This window comes from Astyanax mexicanus, chromosome 2 (assembly GCF_023375975.1).
Source record: "Astyanax mexicanus isolate ESR-SI-001 chromosome 2, AstMex3_surface, whole genome shotgun sequence".
Classification (NCBI taxonomy): Eukaryota; Metazoa; Chordata; class Actinopteri; order Characiformes; family Acestrorhamphidae; genus Astyanax; species Astyanax mexicanus.
In genome coordinates this window covers 22,575,489-22,597,054 of record NC_064409.1, presented here as the reverse complement: position 1 = coordinate 22,597,054, position 21,566 = coordinate 22,575,489, and the positions used below count along the sequence as shown (strand labels likewise).

Here is a 21,566-nt window from a genome sequence, read left to right as displayed (position 1 = left end):
CTTTTACGTCCGCCTCCCGTCTGGTCCCGCGTTACATATATAAGGTTACAAATTATATAGATTAACATTAATTTTTTTTTTAGAAATTTTACCAGATTTCTTCAGAATTCACAAGAAGTCAAGAAGTAAACAGATCATAATTTCAATATTGCACTTGCATGTCCTAGATTAGAGTACTAATCTAATACTAATAATAATAGACAGATATGATCTGTCATATGTTCTTCTCCACCAGTCTTACACACTGCTTTTGGATAACTTTATGCCACTTCTTGTGCAAAAATAGCTTGTGATCATCCATCTTGCTCTTGATTATATTCCAGAGGTTTTTTAAGTGGTCTCATTTTTTCCAGAGCTGTATATATGACTAATGCTTAATTATAAGTGAAAAATTAGGTTAATACACACATATGCAAACAAGCCACACTACTGCAATCCATCTGTAACTGGGAGTGCATCACGTTATTACATAGATTTTTTATGTGTTACTACACGTAATTATCAAACTCATGCTCCTGCTACTGATTCTGCAGTAAAATAAGTACACAGACAGTTTAGTGAATATTTGGGAAGAGGTTTATTGAAGGCACTGCTGGTCACTGTACTGATGTGAGGTTGATTAAGATGAGGTAGATGATCCTCTTTAGGTGAGTCCCGTTTTTGGCACAGAGTTTCTAAAAGTTCTTTGTGAAAGTTTTCCAGCAGAAAAATCCTAAAAAAGTGGACACTGCTTTCCCGATATGATTCCTGTATAACACACCTGTACACTGTAAACCTGTCTAACTCCCACTGTCCTACAACTGATCCTCTTTAATACATGATACAGTACATTTCATACAAAACACTGGACTCTTACAGTTCTGTCTTTATATAGAAAACTATGCTCAGTCCAAATATTCAGAACAAATATAAACAATGTTTTATTATACTTCTCATTCATGCTACTGTTCAAAAGTTTGGAATCATTGTTTTTAACAATGTCAAAATACATTTGTTGCAGGTAAATGTGCAAAATAATTTAAATCCAATACTAGTTATGTGTAATCTTACAGGTTTCACATCATCTGGAGGAGAAAAGAAAGCAAAATGTGAAGAAGTATTTAAAAAAATCATAAAAATCAGGACAAAGTTCTTATTATTAGGTCTAATAAAAAAAGTCCCTTTAATAACATCAGTATTGTAAGTGCTTCTTGTTTCAAAGTGCTAGTTGATTTCAATTTAGATACAATGAGCTTAAAATATTTTAATAAGATTATTAATAATAATGTGAATCGCAATTGATTTTATATCAGAATTTGATAAAGAATAGGCCAACAGAAATGTTACAAATTGTAAAAAATTATATTTTACAAAAAAACATTGAAGTGTTATGTTACATATTTTGTTAAATTTCATTTTGTTACTTTAATTAATGAAATTTCACAATGATTTTTTTTTTGTGTGATGTTTAAAAAAAATAATTTGAATAAAAAACAATTCATGTACAAATGTATGAATAATTATCTATATATGGGTAATTAATTGTAGGATATTGATAAATAAATGTTTTCAAACTTTTGAACAGTAGTCAAAAAGACAACATAGTCAGTCTCAGGACATGAAAACAGAAAAAAAAAAATAACGTCTCCATTTTTCTTCATTCGTCCGTTCGTCTTTACTGCTGTCTTTCTTAATATGCACTTTATGTCCAAAAGTATCCAGACACTCCTTTAAATTATTAAATTGATATACAGTACATTAAAATTTAGGGTGCACAGTAGCATGGTGTACATGTAACATGTACATACAGGTGAAAAGGGCCTAAGTAAAAATGTTTTGTATATATGTGTATATATGAATCAATCCCACACTCACTGTGTATACCCTAAATTTCCATATCCAGCATTTTATACTATTTTTAAAAAGTACTTTTCCTGCAAATAGTAGGGATGCACCAACTATTTGTCAACAAAAATATTAATTGAAAACAGGCAAAAAAATGCAATTACAACGAGAGACAAAACGGCAGGTTTAAATTCATTTTTACTCTTTCCTCGCATTAATGAAACAAAATAAGTGTTTAAAGCATTGCGTATCATATTTTGTCAGCTTACTGCTTCTTTACAAACTGTCTGTTTTTTTTTTTTAGCTGAAAGATATGAGCCTTATAGGGCTAGGATAGTAATGTTAACTAAGTTAACTTAGCTTTATCACTAATGACTTACTGTTTTTTTTTTTCTGTTTAAGATGTGGCTTGAATGTGAATTAAATAGCACTGCTGAGGTAAATTCATCATTAGAATAGAAGTGCTGATGTTAATGCATTGGATATTGTTGGTTTGTCTGCTGGATATTAAAAAGGTTATGTGTTCAATAATATTTTGAAATTGTAGTTTTGTAATTGCTTGATTTATAAAATGGAAAATTGCTTTTGGAAATGAATTTTTAAATCTATGAAAAGAAATGTGTTTGGTATACCTAACCCACCAGACCAGAATATAATTCCAATATTTAGTGTAAATCACCATTAAACTCACATGAATACACTTTATTTCAGAAAAAATGTCAATTTAAGTACGTGTCTGGATGCATTTGGACAAAATTAGGTGTAAAAGGTGCATCCCCTTGCTGTTTACTTCAAAACCCTCTCCAGGAAACTGGTATATAGTGAACAGTAACTTCAGCTGTCAGGTTTTTTTTGTGGCACTGTAAACTCTGGGTTCTCTCACTGTAGCGTCATCAGAAACATAGACAGTCTCCTGAAGAACGGAACCGAACAGAATCCGAACAGACCCGGCTCTAGTGATTGTGCAAGGCGAGCAAATAGTGTCCATATTTTTCATTCTAATAATCACTAAAACACAGCCGTCCTCAGGACAGCTGCAGCGTGTGGAGTAGAAGGCAGTAGGCAGCGAGTGCAGTGCTCAGACTGGGCAGTAGGGCGGCGCTGTTGTTGTTGTTTGAGAGGTTGAGTCCGGGTGGGGTGCAGGTGGGCTGTACTGTCGTCCCTGGGGTAGACTGGCTGGAGCTTTTTTGAAGCTGGAAGTTGTGTGTTAAAGCGCTGAACCGGTCCGGGCCGTACGGCACTGAGATTGTCTCCGTCACCGACTCGTGTCCTGGGTGGGTCACCTGTAGAAAAAAAATAAATAAATAAATTAAAAATTAAATTTTTCCACATGAATAAGAATGAATAGCTTAAAGGCTTACAATGTTTTATTTACAGTGATGGGAGTAACGGCGTTGAAATAAACAGCATTCTTAACGCCGTTACTTTTTCCAGTAACGAGTAATCTAACTAATTACTCTGACTGTAACTGTAACGCTGTTACCAACCGACACCCCGTTACTGTACGTTACTTTAGCTGCTCAATTAACTTTTTTTTAAACTTCGCGCATACAGACAAAGGCACAAGTGTGCGTGTAAGTCAAAAGGGAGGTGCTCTAATCAATTCAGTGATTGGCGTGGTAGTGTTGTGCCGGGGTCTGAGGCCTTCATTCGGTTTCTGCTGTGCATCTCTGTTACTTTATCTCTTCCTATCATCACCATTTCACTGTTCCACAGCTTTCCTCCAGGTAGGAATATTATAGGATATAGGAATGCCCATTTTAACGGTCATTAGATTGTTGTTTTTGTCTATTCTTTTGTTTTGTTTATATATACATTTTTTTCCTTTGAGTGTAGTTTGGTTTGTTTCATTTCATCCCCAGACGCTTATTTGTTTTTTCCGGGGTTTTTTTTTTTCAGTATTACAAGTCTTAGTAATTTTCCTTGGTCATGTGGAGTTTTTCGTTTATATTTCTTGAAGATTATATTTTTCTCAAAATTTTGGGTTTATTTTTGTTTGTTATTTTTCTAATAATAATAATAGTAATTACACAATTTATTTTCTTTTGTTCATTTTTTTTACGGGGCGAATAACAAAAGTAACGCAATAGTTTCTTTTACTGGTAACTAGTTACTTTTATAGTGGAGTAACTTCGTTAGTAACTCTTACTTTTTTGTAACTCTAGTTACTTTTTTGGAGAAGTAACTAGTAACTAAAACTAATTACTTTTTCAAAGTAACGTGCCCAACACTGTTTATTTATGCTGACTTTATGTAAAAAAAAATGTGTTTCAAATGATGTATTTGTGCATGTCCATTTGTCTCTTTGCATCTTTTTTTTCATGAAAACAGAGGGAGAAGTTCTCAAAATCTTTCATTTAACTGTAAGGGTGGGGCAACAGGCAGATCAATTATATCTACACCATGGTTCCACCCCCTCTGCTCTCCCTCCTGCCATACTGTAAAAAATTATGATCAGTAGAGGAGCCAGACATGTTTTCTCATTAACCCTACTGTTATGTTAACATTTTGTATCGCATGAGGACGTTATTGCCTCGTTATTCCACGTGTGAGCATCTGTGCCAACTTTTTTTTTGGAATCAGGCAATTGTCACCCCCCCAGGACTCTTTACTCAGTAATTGGGAGTTTTCCAATGTAGCAAAGTCAATTACTTGTGTCAAAATGTACTTGAGTAAAAGTAAAATTTCAGATTTTAAAAACTACTTTAAAAATTACAAATTACTCATACAATCTACTTAATTACAGTAACTTGAGTAAATGTAATTCATTACTTTCCACCTCTGTTAATAATAATATGATTACCTGTCTAGTTGACTGATTTATCTTTTCTTTATTACAGACAGACCTGCCAGAGCTGAATACGTTTATTATAAGGGGCATCCACACATTTGGACTGTGTATTCTACTAACAACAAACACTCTACTGCTGGATCAGTTAGTGTGTGTATCTGTGTGTGTGTATCTGTGTGTATCTAGTGGTAGAGTTTTCATTAACTTCTTGCTGGTGGCCTTCAACAAACACAAACAGGAAAGTAATCTCCTGATTCTGTTCCTGATAATTCTGCTTTAGCTTAAAGCTACTATTTCTGTTTACACCCCCGACACAGCCCAGTTTATTTAAACACGCCGTAATTCATCCAGTCTGCAGCAGACAAGCCCTTATTTACTCTGTCTGTGTGGCTCCTAGCTCACGGCAAAAACCTGCTTTAAAGAATAAACTGAACACGATGACACTGAATTAACTTTAAACTCGTTTAAAAGAGGAAAACAGAGACTCTGTCTCTGGAGGTACTTTTTCCACACTTTACTTCTGTTTCTTCTGTTTTATTGACTTAAATTCTCCAAAGATTCTAAAAACAAATTTCTTTTCTAGCACTTTTTACTGCATAGCTCACAGCAAATATACCTTAAAGATGGCATTTTGGTGAAGTTGCACTACTTCCTCTAACTGACCACTTTGTTGGAAATGCCTACTGTACATTGTGCTTGGCCACTTTATTAGAAACAGCTAACACCTTGTCCTTCCACATAATTCACAATCCACTCACAATTCACAAAAACTCCACAGCAGAACCAATCAAATTCTCAGTTTTTTTTTACTTCATTATTAGACATGGGGAAAAAGTTAGGTCCAATTCCATTTCACCCCTTGGCCCTACCACTTACCCCTACCCCTTTGTTTTGCATGTGCATGGCAAGGGGTAGGGGTGTCCCGATTCTTGTTAGGCTGGAGGGGTAGGGGGAAGGAATAGGGCTAGTTAGACCTTCATACAGACATTTTTCAGAGGCACACTTCATACCAAGGGCTATGAGAATTACTGGTAAGATGGCCGAAAAAGCAACTAAAGAAACCACAAATGTAAGTATTTTCCTTGTTAAAAGTGACAATTATCACTAAATTACTACAGTTTAATGTGTAGTTTCAATGTTTAATGGCCGAATTCTTCATAACAAACATTAAAAAGATTGTTTCCCATTCCACCTTAAATGATGTGACAGACAGCAGGTGCTGCAGTATTTAAGGTGGATCTGAAAAATAAAATAAAAAAAGGCGACCAAAGCTAATTTCAGCTCCCCATCACAAAGGAATTAAGAAATGGAAAGGAATAATAATTAATTTCTGCACCACCTGCCCCCTTTCTGAAAATATACAATAAACCCTAACTAGTCATGCAGCAGCTGGTTACTGAACTTTAGCGCTCTTGATAATGTATTGGGTACCTAAGGGGTTGTCTCAATTCTTAGGGGGAAGATTTCACCCCTTTCCTTCTAACTCTGTTCCAAGGGGAAGGGTTACACTCAAAATCAAGGGGTAGAGCTAAGTGGGTTTTGGGTCTTAAAGAATCAAACTTAATGTCAGAGCCAATCAAAATCTAAATGTCAGCTGTGGAATGGCATATACAGCTCTGGACAAAAATAAGAGATCACTTAAAAATTATGAGTTTCTTTGATTTTAAAGAGGAAGATGGATGATCACAAGCCATCAAACCAACTGCTTAAATTTTTGCACCAGGATTGGCATTAAGTTAAAAAACAGGCCAAAATGCATGAAAACTGTTATTAAAAACCAGGGATATTCCACCAAGTATAGATTTCTGAACTCTTAAATCTTTATGAATATGAACTTGTTATCTCTACATTATTTGAGGTCTGGAAGCTTCTTTTTTGTTATTTCAGCCATTTCTCATCTTCTGCAAAAAAGGCTCTAAATGACAATATTTTTATTTGGAATTTGGGAGAAGTGTTGTCCGTAGTTTATAGAATAAAACAGCAATGTTTATCTTAATCAAACATATACCTATAATTAGCAAAATCAGAGAAACTGATTTAGAAACTGAAGTGTTCTCTTATTTTTTTAAAGAGCTGTATAACAGAAATATCAGTAACCTCAGCCGCAAAAGCTCTGAAAACAACCATTTCAGATGGATCAAAACTCTTTTTGGCCACTTCTTTATTAACTCCTTATGGCTATAAAGTGTCTAGGTCTTTAGTAATTTAAATATCAGTTCTGCACCAGATGGTGTTCTCCAGCAGATGGTGCTCTCTCACCTTGATGGTGTAGCTCCCAGGCAGCAGCAGTCTGTAATACTCCCCGTTCCGGTCCGTCATGAATGGACAAAGGTTCCTCCTCCCCTCTACCTCCACTGAGGCGTTCTGGATGGGAATCCCATTCGAGTCCAGCACTTGACCTTTCAAACCTGTGGGAAATCAGAAGGAATAGCTCAGATTTCTCCTCCAGCTCCACTCAGTCCACCACTACTGCAGAACAGAATCTACACAAAGTATCTAATATTCAAATGCTGTATTAATTCAATTAATAAAACACAATACATAAAACCAAAATAAAGGCTGCCTAATCTTTCTAAACTCCTAGAACCCATAGCAGTCTGTAGATCTGGTTGACAGTTTAATTTAAACATAGGATACATTTACCACTGCACTCAACAGGACATACAGACATATGGACTTATGATTGGTCTAAAAAAAAAAAAAACATAAGTGAAAATGATATAAAATCAGCCAAAAGGTATTCAAATTACAGACAGATATTTTCACTTGCTATAGATACAGATTATAGATAAAGATTTAGATATCATGCATGCCATTAAATATCAATTATGCCTATTAAAAAAATATATATAAATATATATAAAAAAATATATTAAATAAAAGATTTGTTCAATTAAGCTAATGATAAAACAAATTTTGTTCCCACTTTATAAAGTGTCTCTAAAAACTACTGGTGAAATATGCATTTGTACATTGGTATTTATTACATTTGAACATTTGAAGTAATTTAATTGAATATGTATCAACATGAATTTTGACATGTGTGCCATAATGTATGAAATATGTTAAATAAGTGTATAATTGTATATTTTAACAGCTCTTGTCTGGTATATAATTGGGCCTGTTACTGTTTGTGAACATTGAACATTTTAAATTAATCATTATTTTATAAGTCTAACTGATATAAATATATGTAGTTACGTAACCTGCACAATTGTAATTAATATGTAACAATGTGTACTTCACCAGTAGTTACATAGTTAGTACATGGACTGTTAATGTGTAACTACATGTTACTAGAAAAAAATTAATATAGAATGAGGCTGACATTCATTATTTATCTCGTATAAAACACTTTGAAACAACCATTAATAAATGTAAAGTATTTGAATTGAGTTGAGATAACCCAGTTCAATTGTATTTGTAATTAGAAAACAATGTGCAATTCTACTTTATAAAACTATTTGAAAATCGTCCAGCACATAGTCACAGACTGTACAAACAGTATCTTTTAAGGCTGAGATTCACATCAGGATAAACATCTGCTAAATATATTTTTTTTCTGTAAACCGCTGAGCAGAAGAACCACTGTGCATCTTTTCATTTTTATACAGTATTTTTTACAGTGTAAATAACATCTACATAAAGTAAAGGTTCAATGCCTTTTCTTAAAGTATGTTTCTATTACATGTCCATGATTTAAAATGTGCTTTTGATTAATTAATCCATTAACTATACAGCTTTTGAACTATACATTTCTACCAGACACTTGAGATGGCACTTTTTGTCTCCAAACCTAGTAAACAGGTGTAGAGTGATTTATGCTATGTAGACGTGCTTCTTAGAAAATTCTACTTCCTAGTTGTGAAATCAGAATTCTGAGTATGTCAAGCTTTGTTGTTGGAGCGACGTGAAAAATTGTACACACAAGTTCATTCTCACCTGCTTGTTAGACAAATAATGCTAACAAGGTAGTGAAATTGGTATGGGCGCTAAATAGCATATTCTATATCAGCATGTTCTTTATCAAATGTAATGTACATTACAAATTACAGAATAAAATAATAATTAGCACAAATAACCTTTAACAGCAGATGCACTGTTAAAAATTAAGAATTCTACTATTCAGTATATGCCATCCAATATGTGTGTCTTTTGTCAACAAACTCACAGTCACATCAAATTTGAAATTCCTTAATAGTTTTATTCATATCTACGGATAATACAGCAAAGACAGAAAAGTCGTGTTTTGCCTTTCACCATATCTAACTGGTGGATTTGTGGATTTCCTGCTGTGTCTCATCTGTAATTGGTGGATTTATGTTTCCATCTATGTTTTGTGTGAAACTGACCAATGGACACTCCCAAGAAATCCCAAGTACTCACTAAAGGCAGCCTTCGAAGCAATGAAAACCTTTTTTTTTCACACTTTTCATAACTCTACAAATTCTACAGATTAAAGGAAATTTCTGAACCATTTAAACTTGGGTCTCAAAAATACAGTGGCGTGCAGTGAATATAGTGGGTACCACTTCTGTAATCACCCCCACCCCGCCGCTGCCGACCAACACATAGATAAATATTACAATAACTACATATTCTCTCTCTTGACTGAGTTATATAAACTACAAGTACAACAGTTTCAATAGATTCAATACTACATCCTTCTCAAAATCAGCAGAAGGGTCACGCAGTCACGTGCTTTGATTGGGTAAAACCGCTGTCAGTCAGATAAGAGACCTGTAGCAACTAAAAACACAGACTAATGCTTTAAATTAGTTGCTGTTTCTTTTATTTTAGTTAATTTATAAAATAAATTCTTACACTTACAATATCTATAATATATATTTCCTGCTTAAAAAGTATGTAATGATTTACATGCACCTATTGTCACCCCTTCTCTAAAGGGTTAGAAGGGCCTTACTGCAAACCACTGCAAAAATATCTCTAGAGTTCTATCATCTACATGGGCAGAGTCTTATACTTCACACTGATTGGTTGGTGGAATGTTATCAATTCTGTGAGTTTACTTTCCAAATGTTAAGCTGTGTTCAGTCTCTGTGTCTTGACGTGCAGATGTGTCCCGCAACAGAATGTGTTAAACAGATTTTCCTCGTATTCCTTTTATTTCTATCTAGAAATAAGGGTTAATCTACAGTTACAGTAGATACAGGAATCACCAGTGTAATTTGTTGTACCCATAATGCTCTGTCACGCTCCTGCATGCAAAGGAGAATCGGATTTTAGCACAACACAGTTTATTTTTCTTCTTCTATTGTTTAAGGGGCGATGAGAGCCTGACCTAAATTCCTGTAATTAGTCTGAAAGTCAGAACTATCTAGAGAAGTGTTTTCAAACTGAATACAAACTGGACCATGGCTCACTTTTTCCAGCTAGAGATCACCTGTTTTAGTAAGACCAAATTTTGGTGCTTTGATGTGGTCCAGATGGTGGTTCACAGCACCTTTTACATCTGATATATTGGTTTGTCTCCAACTGAATAGTCAGAAGGTTCAACCCAACAAGATGGGAGTGAAAGTTTCCTAAATGGGCTGTGCTGCAAGTCCCTGGTAATCTTCAATATAAATGAAATAGACCTGTGCGAGGTTCTGGGATATTTGATTAGATCTCCATGTGTAACTCTTTATAGAAGGCTTTAAAGGCACCACTTTTATATAAAGGTTCTTTGAACCAGTGTTCCTCATGCCTGGTCCTGGAGGAGTTAAACTGGGTGTGTTAAAAAAGGGAAAGTGAAAAAATGTGTAGATTGGTGCAGTGGGCCTCCAGGATCAGGGATGGAGATCTCTGTTTGAAATCTAAAAAAAACCTCTTTAGGCCCATAAATCTAATATAAATAGATGCTCAAGTAGATCAAAACCTTATTTAATCCTTGCTTGTGTGCCATAGTGGTTGGTATATGTGCTCAAAATTATCAGAATATTTACAAAATGCCATAAAATATACACGGGGCTGCTCAAAACATCAGTTTGCGGAAAAACTATAGCTTCTACATTTACCTGTGTGCCACACTTTAACAGTTTTAAGCTTTCAGTATTTAGAGAAAATGTAGAATTTCCTCTTTAAACCCAACTATAAAGTAAAAAATGAAAAGAAAAACTATGAGGTTTCTTACAGTGACCACAGTGCCTCTAGGAATTACAGAGAGTAGCTGAAATATCCTCCCTGATACCAGGTTTTCAAGTGTTAATGATTATTTAAGGGTATTAAAAGACAGGATTTCAGGTCTTCAGAGTACTCTGAATCAGTGACCGTATTATTTAACTTTCTGAACCTTCAAAATGAAGAAAACTCACACATTCAGATCATTCCACTTTCTTAAGCTTCATTTAGGATGGAATATGCGGAGCCAGCATGGCGTCTACAGTGTCTAGACATTCCAAATCCATTTTTAGACCACCCAAAATCTGAAAAAATGGCAATACAAGGATTTGTAGATGAGATGAAATGTTCTCTCTCTCTAAGCTTAATATTAACAACTAATATTAACAACTAATATTCTCATTTAGCAATGAGAAGAGAGATAGGGGACAATAACCAGAGTGAGCCAGACCAATCCTATCTCAAACTGCCTTCATTGAGTTTACAGCGCAGCCCAGAAGATCCAATAAGTGTATTGTTCGAACAGTAAAAATGCAGTTCATATATTGTTTTACAAAACTATTTACTTTTACATCAAATTCCATCAAATTCCATTTCGCTCTTTTTACTCTGTTTACCACTGAGACCAACCAAAGCTACTACTCTTCAGTTTACACCCCCCCCCCCCCCCCCAAGCTGCCAGAGAGTCAGAAAACACTGGCGACCAATAAAACAAGATGTTTTAAATGTTTTAAATGCTATTTGTCCAGAGCAGACATTTATTTTTTACATTTTGTACATTTTATTAATTAGTTTTTTTGCTGGGTAAAAAAAAAAAACAGGGGCCCTATCGTACAGGAGCTATTTGCTATCTTCTATCTATCACCCAATCAACAGTCTATTTTCACGCTTTGTGTTTTTCATCCCTTGAGTTTTTCACAATATTTTTGTACAGTACATTTTTCACAATAATTATAGTAATTAATAATGATTCATTTATTTATGTTCAAACTGCCACACACAAGATATGATCTGGCATGGCCACACCCACAACTAATTTAATTGGCCACTGACAGTCTGAGTCTTGTAAGTGCCTTTTTATGGGTGTGGTTTTGAATTTATTTATCTTATGAAATAAAATGTTCCTCTTTTTTCATTGGCTTTTTTCATTTTCATGCTTGACCCCCCCATCCTCCCCACCCCTGCCATTAGTATGTAGTCTTTCCCCCATGCTACCTTACCCATGTGTATCACTTTTAATCTGTATTTTATTGTTCTTGCCCAATCTCAATGTTGTAGGCTGTAAGAGCAATTTACTCTGTTTCTGAGTAATACACAATACTGGATATTGGCTACAGTGACCAAAAATTATTCATTCAGCAGTTATGAAGATGATAATAGTTAATGTGGCTAAATACACTAGTTGATAAAAGTGTATGGTGTTCATATGATGAGTTTATTTAAGTTTAGACAGTATATATATATTTTTTTATATTAAATATTTTAAAGAGTTATTTATTTAAGTGTAAGTGTGTCTTCAGCAGGATGGTAATGGGACACCGCTGGGTGTGAAAGAAACTCTGTGCTCTTTTATAGTGTAGCTGTAGATGTTGGGCAGTGAGCTGGGAGGCTGTGTTGGGTCAGTTTTCACAGTGTTAGAGTGTAAGCTGTAGGTGTGGACGGCAGTGTCAGGTTCACACCCAGGCTTTGTCCAGATCACTGAGCTGGAGGACTATCAGCTGGCAGCGGGTCACGGATCCGCCGGGTCTTTGTCTCATTACGAGCTGATGATACGGGGTTAGATTTACAGCAGAGCAGTGATACTACTGTACAGTAATGATACAACAGGCTGGACTGGCCCAGGAGAACAATACAGGATTAACGCTAAACTGTAATTATACACAGATACTGTTCAATATTTCTCAATCAATATTGTTCAGCTGCTTTATAGTGCTTGTACTGGAATTACATTAGGAGTTAAATACATAAATAAATAATTAAATATGTTTTGGTGTCTGAAAGTCTGAGCCATACTTAATGTGATTGTTACAGTTTTGTAATGGGTTGGGAGCAGTAGCTCTCCAGCCCAGAAGGTTTTAGAACCCATATATATATATATATATATTAATATTATATAATAATATTTTATATATATATATATATATATATATATATATACAATTATTATTATTAACCCCGCTCCACGCGGGGATCGAACTCAGGCTGTCGCGGTCGCAGCCCAGTGCTCTAACCGCTGCACCAGCGAGTGGATTGGGGGCCGCTTTAATCGCCTTTTAAAGAGCCTCCGCCGAAAGGGGCGGAGCCACGAAAACAGGCGGGGAGTGAAAACGGGTGGAAAACAAACCCCACGCCGAGCGTGAGTGAAAGAGAGAGAGGGGGAGAATGTAAATAAGACTCGCCGCGGAAGCTAACGGCTACCTCTTATAAGACGAGGTGAAGAACAAAAGAGCTTCCAAAGGAAACGAAACTTAACTAAGGAGTTTGTGGATTATATGCTGTTCCACCAGAGAGGGGAGGAACAGCGGGGGGGAAAGAGAGGTGAGCAATCCGCGCCTCGCGGCTGCTACACACACACACACACACACACACACACAGGACAGAGCACACAGCTCCACCAGACTCGAGAGGGAGAGGAAAGGGATAGAGGAAGATACTTATGCGGGAGGAGTATGCCAGCGTGTGCCGAACAATACTCTCTCCAAAGGGATAGTAGGGAAGAAAAGAGAAAAAGAGCCGAGGCTCGCTCGAAAAACGGGCATAGATTCGCTCTCACGAGCTTCAAAGATCCAGCGCCGAGTGGCTGGTTGGCCTGCTTATAAGCTGTTGAAAGCAGGTGTTGATAATTAGCCAATCAGCCCTCGGCGCTGGCCTGGTGCGCCCTCCGACGCCCTGGAGGACACCTCGATCGGGCACCAGCCCTTACAAGTTTAAACATTTGATTTAGTTTGTTTTGGTTTTACACATCATGATGTCACCATGTTCTCTAAAAATATATATATATATCTTGGCAGGTGAAACCATATAAAAATTTAAAAAATATATATATATATATATAAAAATATGGTTATTAAGCTTATTTTTACTTGTTTAAAGTAATTTAATAAAAAAATATACATTTATCTACTTTTGCTATAATGAACCGCGCCTACACGATGCGGGGAGGGGAACTGTGATTATGTTGCTTGGGGTACAGTTCAGAACAGCTTGAGACGGTTCTCAAGCCAGGTCCCCCCCGCAGCTAGGTGAGTGATGAAGATGAGGGTGGTGATGGGGTGGAGGCGGGTGCGAGGTCGAAAGTCACGAAGGTCAGGAGCACCTGGGAGGTATATATAGGACCAGGGGGAGGAGCTCTGGAAATTGAGGCGTGGTTTGTATATATCCCAAAATTTGAAAAACACTTGTTTAAACAGTTTATTATGAAAAATGTACATTTGATCTTATTTTGTCTAAACAGTTTTATTATGAGAAATCTAGATTTATCTAATTTTGCCTAAACAGTTTTACTATCAAACTGCTACATTTTAACAAATTTTATCTAAACAGTTTTACTATCAAACCTAGTACCACTAGCTAGCTTTAACTTGGGTTAAATTGGGACCCTTTTACCAGAAAAGGCTAGGTTAGCTAACCTAGCTAGCTAGCTAGCTTTAGCTTATGTGGAATGGGCAACTCACAGCAAGAAACAACCTAAAGTTAACTAGCTAGCTAGCTGAGGTGAAATTAAAAAGTTTTTCCAGTCAGCACGGTCATTAAATTCTGGCGTTTGAAGTCCCAGCACGTAGGCTAGCTAAATAACTTCTGTAGCTACCATTTAAGGTGGATTTTTTTTTCTGGTCCACCTTAAACTACGCAATAGGTGCATTTAAAATTACTCTTGTTGTACCCTGCAACTTGATTCATATCTATGAATGTGGTACACAGGCTCCGCCCCTTTCCAAGAACATGAGGAAAGTTTAGAGAAAGTGTGTGATATGGAAGTTCCCTGGCTGGAGGCTACATGTGTGAAAGTGCAGCTCCGGAGATTACGTGTGAAACTTGCTATAAAGTTTGCATGGCTGAAAAATAAACTGTCAAACAACTCGTTCTACTTGATGCTCAAGAACAAATATGTTCTGTAAATATGACATAATTATAAACGTGTGTGTGTGTGTGTGTTTTGTGTATGTGTGTGTGTTTGTGTGTGTGTGTGTGTGTGTGTGTACCTAGATGAACTTGCTGCATGTAGGCCAGCAGTGCGGCCCTGTTGGCGTCCCACAGACCAGGAAGTTCACTCTCTGGAGGAAACTTACAGCAGGACAACTCCAGAGTGATCTCCAAACACTGACCCCACACATAATTATAGTCCTGCATCCCTCCTGAGAGAGAGAGAGAGAGAGAGAGAGAGAGAGAGAGAGAGAAAGAGAGTTTAACTGGTAAATTTCTGACCCATAACCCCAACTCACTAAAAACATTCCCACAAGAATAAATAAACAGTTTCTGGCCCTGTGTGAAAAAGTGTTTGCCCTTAAAACTAACAACTTGATTGTGCCTCCCGTGACAGCAACAATTGCATTTAAGCTTTACTAATAACTCATTTTAATTCAGCCACATTTGCGGGTTTTCGAGCATGAACAGCCTGTTTAAGATCAGGCCACATTATCTCAGTTTTTTTTCAAGTCATTCAGAGGTGAACTTGTTTGTGTGTTTTGGATCATTGTCCTGTTGCAGAACCCAAGTACACCTGAGCTTCTTCAGGATTGTCAGGTAAACAGCAGAATTCCTGGTTCCATCTACTACAGAAAAGCAACCCCAGACCATCACACTACCACCACCATGTTTTATGCTCAGTATTATGTTCTTTTTATAAAACTATATGTTTTAGTTTTATGCCAGATGTAACGAGACACACACCTTCCCAAAATTTCCACTTTTGTCACGTCAGTCCAAAGAATATTTACCTGTACTTTTTAGTCAGCAGTGTTTTTTTTCCTTGGAACTCTCAACTTAACTGAGGCAAGTGAGACCTCCCATTCTTTACATGTTATTCTGGGTTCTTTTGTGACCTCCTGGATGAGTTGTCCATGTCCTTTTGGAGTAATTTTGGTCAGTTGGTTCTCTGAAGGTTCACCAGTATCCTATGTTTTTTCTTTTTGTGAATAATAGCTCTAACTGTGGTCTACTGGAGTCCCAAAGCCTTAAAATGACTTTGTAACTTTTTTTCTCATATGATTTTGAATTTCTTTAGATTTTGGCATGATTTGTTGCTTTTGGAGATCTTTTAGCTGCTTCATGTTGTCAGACAGGTTCTATTTAAGTAATTTCTTGATTCTACCAGAAGAACTGGTATTACAGGTACTATAGATACTGGTAGTAATCACCAAGGGCTGGATTGGTTTGGATAGTTAAATTTTACATTTAGTCAGCTCACATTTGTTTGATATTAAAGATTGTATGATAATCTGAAAAATGTAAGTGTGACAAAAATGCAAAAAATATATATATATATATATATATGTAATGGAGCAAATACTTTTCCACGGCACTATACATAATCCCAAAAAGGTAGGCCTCTACATGTGCTAACTTTCACATGTTCAGCATTATCATCATGTACCTTCCAGAGGATACCAGCTGTACCCGTTGGTGATGCCCTCAGAGAAGTCTTTGGAGTCGAAGCAGCTGTCCCCCTTATACATGCTGGTGTGGTTGCGGGAGTAAGTTTTGGACAGGTGAACAAAGACGTCGTTATCCGGGCTGACGCTGGAGCCCCCCTGCAGCTCACTGCCTGAAACAGGTCCAGCACACCGTGTACCAAACAACATTACACCAACATTAGCATGAACACACATACCGGTTCAGCAGAAACCAGTTCATACAGTTTAGAGCTTTATACATCTTCTTTATGACTCACTAACAGACAACACATTCCATTACATTACATTACATTACATTTGGCAGACGCTTTTGTCCAAAGCGACTTACAATATTGAAGTGCAAATAATAGAAGAGGTTAAGTATAAAAATAATAGAAGTTAAAAACAAAGCATCTATAGATAGGGCCTTAATGAGGTCAGAGGGAAATAATGGGATAGAGGAGTAGAGAAGAGGAAGAAGGAGATGAGGTTAGAATTAGTTAGTGTGTTAGAGGTGTTAGGAGAGTAAGTGCTCTTTGAAGAGCTCTGTCTTCAGGAGTTTATTAAAGATAGTGAGAGATTCTCCTGATCTGGTAGTGGAAGGTAGTTTGTTCCACCATTGGGGAACTCTGTATGAGAACAGTCTGTATTGCTTTGTGTGAATGTTTGGCAAAGCGAGGCGACGTTCATTGGAGGAGCGCAGCAGCCGGGAGGTAGCGTAAGCCTTCAGGAGTGAGTGCAGGTAGGAAGGAGCCTGTACTGTCATCACCTTGTAGGCGATTGTAAGAGCTTTGAATTTGATGCGAGCAGCAACCGGTAGCCAGTGGAGCTCAATGAGCAGCGGAGTGACATGTGCCCGTTTTGGTTGGTTGAAGACCAGACGTGCTGCTGCATTCTGAATAATCTGTAGTGGTTTTACTACACAGGCCGGGAGGCCAGTTAGCAGGGCATTGCAGTAGTCGAGGCGTGAGATTACCACAGCTTGTACCAGGAGTTGGGTGGTCTGTTGCGTCAGAAACGGTCGAATTTTTCCGATGTTGTAAAGCGCAAAGCGGCAGGATCGAGCAACTGAGGCCACATGGTGCGTGAAGAGAAACTGGTCATCAACCATAACACCCAGGTTCCTAGCAACCTTTGTCGGTGAGAGAGAGAGAGTCGATGGTTATGGCAAAGTTGTGTTGAATAGAAGGTTTTGCTGGTATGGCCAGAAGTTCAGTCTTTGAGAGGTTTAGTTGGAGGTGATGTTCCTTCATCCATGCGGATATGTCTGAGAGACACTGTGATATTCGTGCAGAGATTGAGTGATCATCTGGTGAGAACGACAGGTATAGCTGAGTGTCGTCAGCAAAGCAGTGGTAGGAAAAACCATGTGAGCGGATAACCCGACCTAGAGAGGTGGTGTATATTGAGAAGAGAAGAGGTCCCAGTACCGAACCCTGGGGAACCCCAGTGGGTAACGAGTGGGCTGGGGACAGCCGTCCTTGCCATGACACCCTGAACGAGCGCCCAGTGAGGTACGATCTGAACCATGACAGCACATTGTCTGAGATCCCCATGTTCGAGAGTATAGTTAGGAGGAAGTCATGGTTGACTGTGTCGAAAGCAGCCGAGAGGTCCAACATTCCATCTTTACTGACAGTAAATCTAGGTGGGCAAAAGTATTGAGACACCTGCTTATATCTGAAAACAAGGGTATTAAAGAGATCATCCTGTTTTTGATGGAGTAACTGTCTCTACTGTCCAGAGAACACTTTCTACTAGATTTTGTGGAGAGAGAGCATTGCTGAGAGAATTTATCAATCTGCTCCAGAGAGTCCTATTGTTTTGGCAATATTCCTGTACTAAACGATTATGTGTGCATTTGTGTGCATTTGCAATCAGCGCAACTTAAACATTTAGACATAGAATGTAATTAAATTGATCGTACTTTTTATATGTACATACATTTCTCATACATCTATGAGTACAGACTATAAATCCAAAGAGATTGATTTAAAAAAAAAATCTGAGGTCTGATCATTAAGACAAGCAGTTAGCTTGTAGCTCAAATGCTACTGTAAAAAAAAAAACAGAATGTAAATATGAGTTATGTGAAGTTATGAGAGTTATTAAACCAGAATTTAATAAATGAGTTCAGAAAACCTTAAACATCAGTTTACCTCAGTGAGGAACAGCATGTTTATATTATTACTAGTGGTGTCAATTGATTAAAACATTTAGATTAGATTAATCACAACAATATTCTGTGATTAATTGCAATTAATCACACTTGTTTTTCTTAAGACATAAGATTTTAGAGTGGATATTTAAAAGTAAATAAAATAATGAATGTAATAAATGTAAAATACAATTAAATTTATATTAGTGGTAACAATTAAAATACTAGTATATACTTGTATGTCTGAGGGGAGATAAAGCCAACATGGGGTGCTGGAATGAAAAATAAACTAAAAATTGCATAGAGGACATTTTTTTTTACTTTATTGTATTGTACACATGCTCATAATTGGGGAATGACCATTTAAATGGTCTGGGAGAAATATGTAATGGCCAATATTCAGTAATATGTACACGATCCCTCTAAGAACCTTTTATGCCAAGTACGTAGGAAAGTGTGTAGCTACGCTGAGAGCGTTTAGTTAGGGTGACCATATTTTCATTTGGGTAAACCAGGACACCTGGTAGCAGGGGGGGAGTTGAGGAGTGGAGCGTTGTGTGTGTGCTCTTACTGTGAGACTGCACCGGAAGGGGGGGAGGGAGGGCTCCACGCTGACAAGTCACGCTGTCTACTGCTCTCTGGTCCAATTAAGGTAATTTAAAAACCAGGACATTTCCTCACTTTTTGAAAAATACCCAGGACGCCCGGGACAGGACTTGAAATATGGACATGTCCCTGGAAATACGGACGTTTGGTCACCCTAGTTTAGTCCCAGAGTGTGTGCTGTGCCTTTCTTTTATTTATTTTATTTCACTAAGTAACGCCATAAATGTGCTTTGATGCTTCATTCGTTCAAATATGAGTTAAAAAAAAAAAAAAAGCAAGAATTCTTTTGAAAGAAAAACATTCTGTGCATTGTGCAGGGGTGGGCAAATCACAGCAGAATTTGGGGTCAAAGTTAGGGGCAGACTTAATTTGTAAAAAAAAAAAAAAAATGATGCGTTATTGATTCCAAATTAATCATGTGTGTATAATTCTTTAACGTTGACAGCCCTAATTATTACAAATAATAATGTTGAAATGTGTTGAAAAATAAATTTAAATATGTTTTAAAAATAATTAGAAAGTTAATTCACACGGCACAGTCTGTTTTTCTTTACTAAAGTTCATGGCATTTCTAGGCTTTTGGGAATATTTTCCCGGATTTGTGAGGAAACACTCACATTAAAAAGAGACTCAGTCAGTTACTGACATCTGAAGAAGATTTGTAATTCTGGTGTTGCTGTTAATCCCATATTACGAACTAATAAAAATGTGGTAAACACAAATATGCTTTGATTTCCCCCCAAATGTTTTAGTTATAAATCATTAAAAGAATAAATCTATATACAAGCTAACCCTGCTGTGTGCTGAACCGACATCATAAGGCCGGCAACCTCGCCAACATATCCCACATTAACCAGCAAGCCACTGCTGCCTTCCAGTAACTCTCGGAAGTTCCTACTTATGACTTTGGAGCTCGGCAGTGCGACATCATTTCTGTTTAAGTGGTTTTTGGGTTGGAAATGACATAAACGGCCTAAAAAAAAAGATCTGTTTTTTATCTTCTCTTTAGTTTTCTGTTGGAAAAGAGTGTAAGTAAGACAACTATTGTAAAAAAAAAACTAATAGAATTAAATAATAGTAAAATAATGGCCAGGTCTGATTTAAAGTATTTGCTCCTTTCAACAAAAATACATATTAACATTTGTTTTTCCTTTTTGAAAGAAACCAGTCATTTGATTTTCATTTTTTTATATCACAAGTGCCTAAATGAATGAAGATATACAGTATATCTAAATAAAGCACATATATGTTTTTCAACATAAAAAAAAAAATATATATATATATATATTTATCCTAAAAAAAGAGAATGGAGAATGTTATATGGTCTAATCTATTTGTTTTTCCACTGGAATGGACAATTTAAGACTGGAAACTAAAACTTAAGGAATTTAGAAAAAATAAGGAAAATATTCCTTAAAAGTAAATCAGGCTATTGGTGAAAAATGACCAATATAAATTGGATTTGTGTCTAATAATCTGCTTAACAACCAGTCAGCAACTATCTCAACCACAAGTACTGGATGGAGCTCCACTCTTCTATTCCACTGCTCCACAGTTCAATACTTAGGGATTTAAACCCCTCTAGCCCAATCCTGGCATTAGTTGGCATGATGCCAGTAGGTTCATATTTATTTATCCTCTCCAGAAAGTCCTATTCTACTGGCACATCTTATTTGCAGATCTGTGTCAGCAGGAGGATTATTATAAATGGGCCATTCCACAAAATGGGAGCCATTTGCTTGTTGCTTGTAATTTTTTTATTTTAATAATTTTTTCTGATTTGTTCTAATTCTAATAAGCTGAAGATCATTATATTTTTCTCAGTCCTGTTACCAAAACTAACGTGACATTTAATTAGCATGTTTAAAAGCAAGTCCTCTAATTACTTTGATTTCCTCTGAAGCAAGTATTTATTTTAAAGAAGTGGTTGACTGCATGTTCAAATAACTGATATTTATGACAAAAATGTCCCTATATATGCATGCACATTGTATTTTTCTAAAATATGCAAAGACACTTTGCCATATGGTATATACATGTTAATTTACGTGTTTTTATGTGTAACTGACCTCCATTGCTGTTATCATACGGATAACTGGCCACCACTGCTCCTCCGTGAAGGTTGGCGGAGAGAACAAATGGTTCTGTCTTCAGCCAGTTCATCACTGCCGCCACCTCCTTCTCCCTCAGCTGCCCGTTATCACTCGAGAAAGCATCCGGAAAGTTCCGGTTCAGGTCCACTCCATTTTTGTTGAACCTGGAAAAATAAAATAGTAAAATATACAGTATAGACGAGACAAGATCAAAAACACAAGCAATCCTTAAGCTAGAGGCATAAATATATATACAACCCATCGTTCAGGTTGGATACAGCTTTTTATTCATAAATTATAATATTTTTTCAGATAAGTCATGGATCAGTTCTATTTTTGGAAAATTGTTTGCATGATTCATG

At 36.7% G+C, this 21,566-nt stretch overlaps 1 protein-coding gene across 1 annotated transcript in view; it reads right to left on the bottom strand.

Moving 5' to 3' along the window:
* Window positions 1-562: 562 nt before the first annotated feature.
* The window catches only part of cpm (carboxypeptidase M), an 81,284-nt gene continuing 60,280 nt past the window's right edge, over window positions 563-21,566 (bottom strand). The window contains exons 5-9 of the mRNA XM_049473840.1: window positions 21,181-21,368; window positions 16,329-16,499; window positions 14,938-15,090; window positions 6,875-7,023; window positions 563-3,107 (exon numbers count right to left, since the gene is read on the bottom strand). Coding sequence (XP_049329797.1) covers window positions 2,850-3,107; window positions 6,875-7,023; window positions 14,938-15,090; window positions 16,329-16,499; window positions 21,181-21,368 — 919 coding nt within the window. The 3' untranslated portion in view covers window positions 563-2,849. The remainder of the gene's footprint in view (window positions 3,108-6,874; window positions 7,024-14,937; window positions 15,091-16,328; window positions 16,500-21,180; window positions 21,369-21,566) is intronic.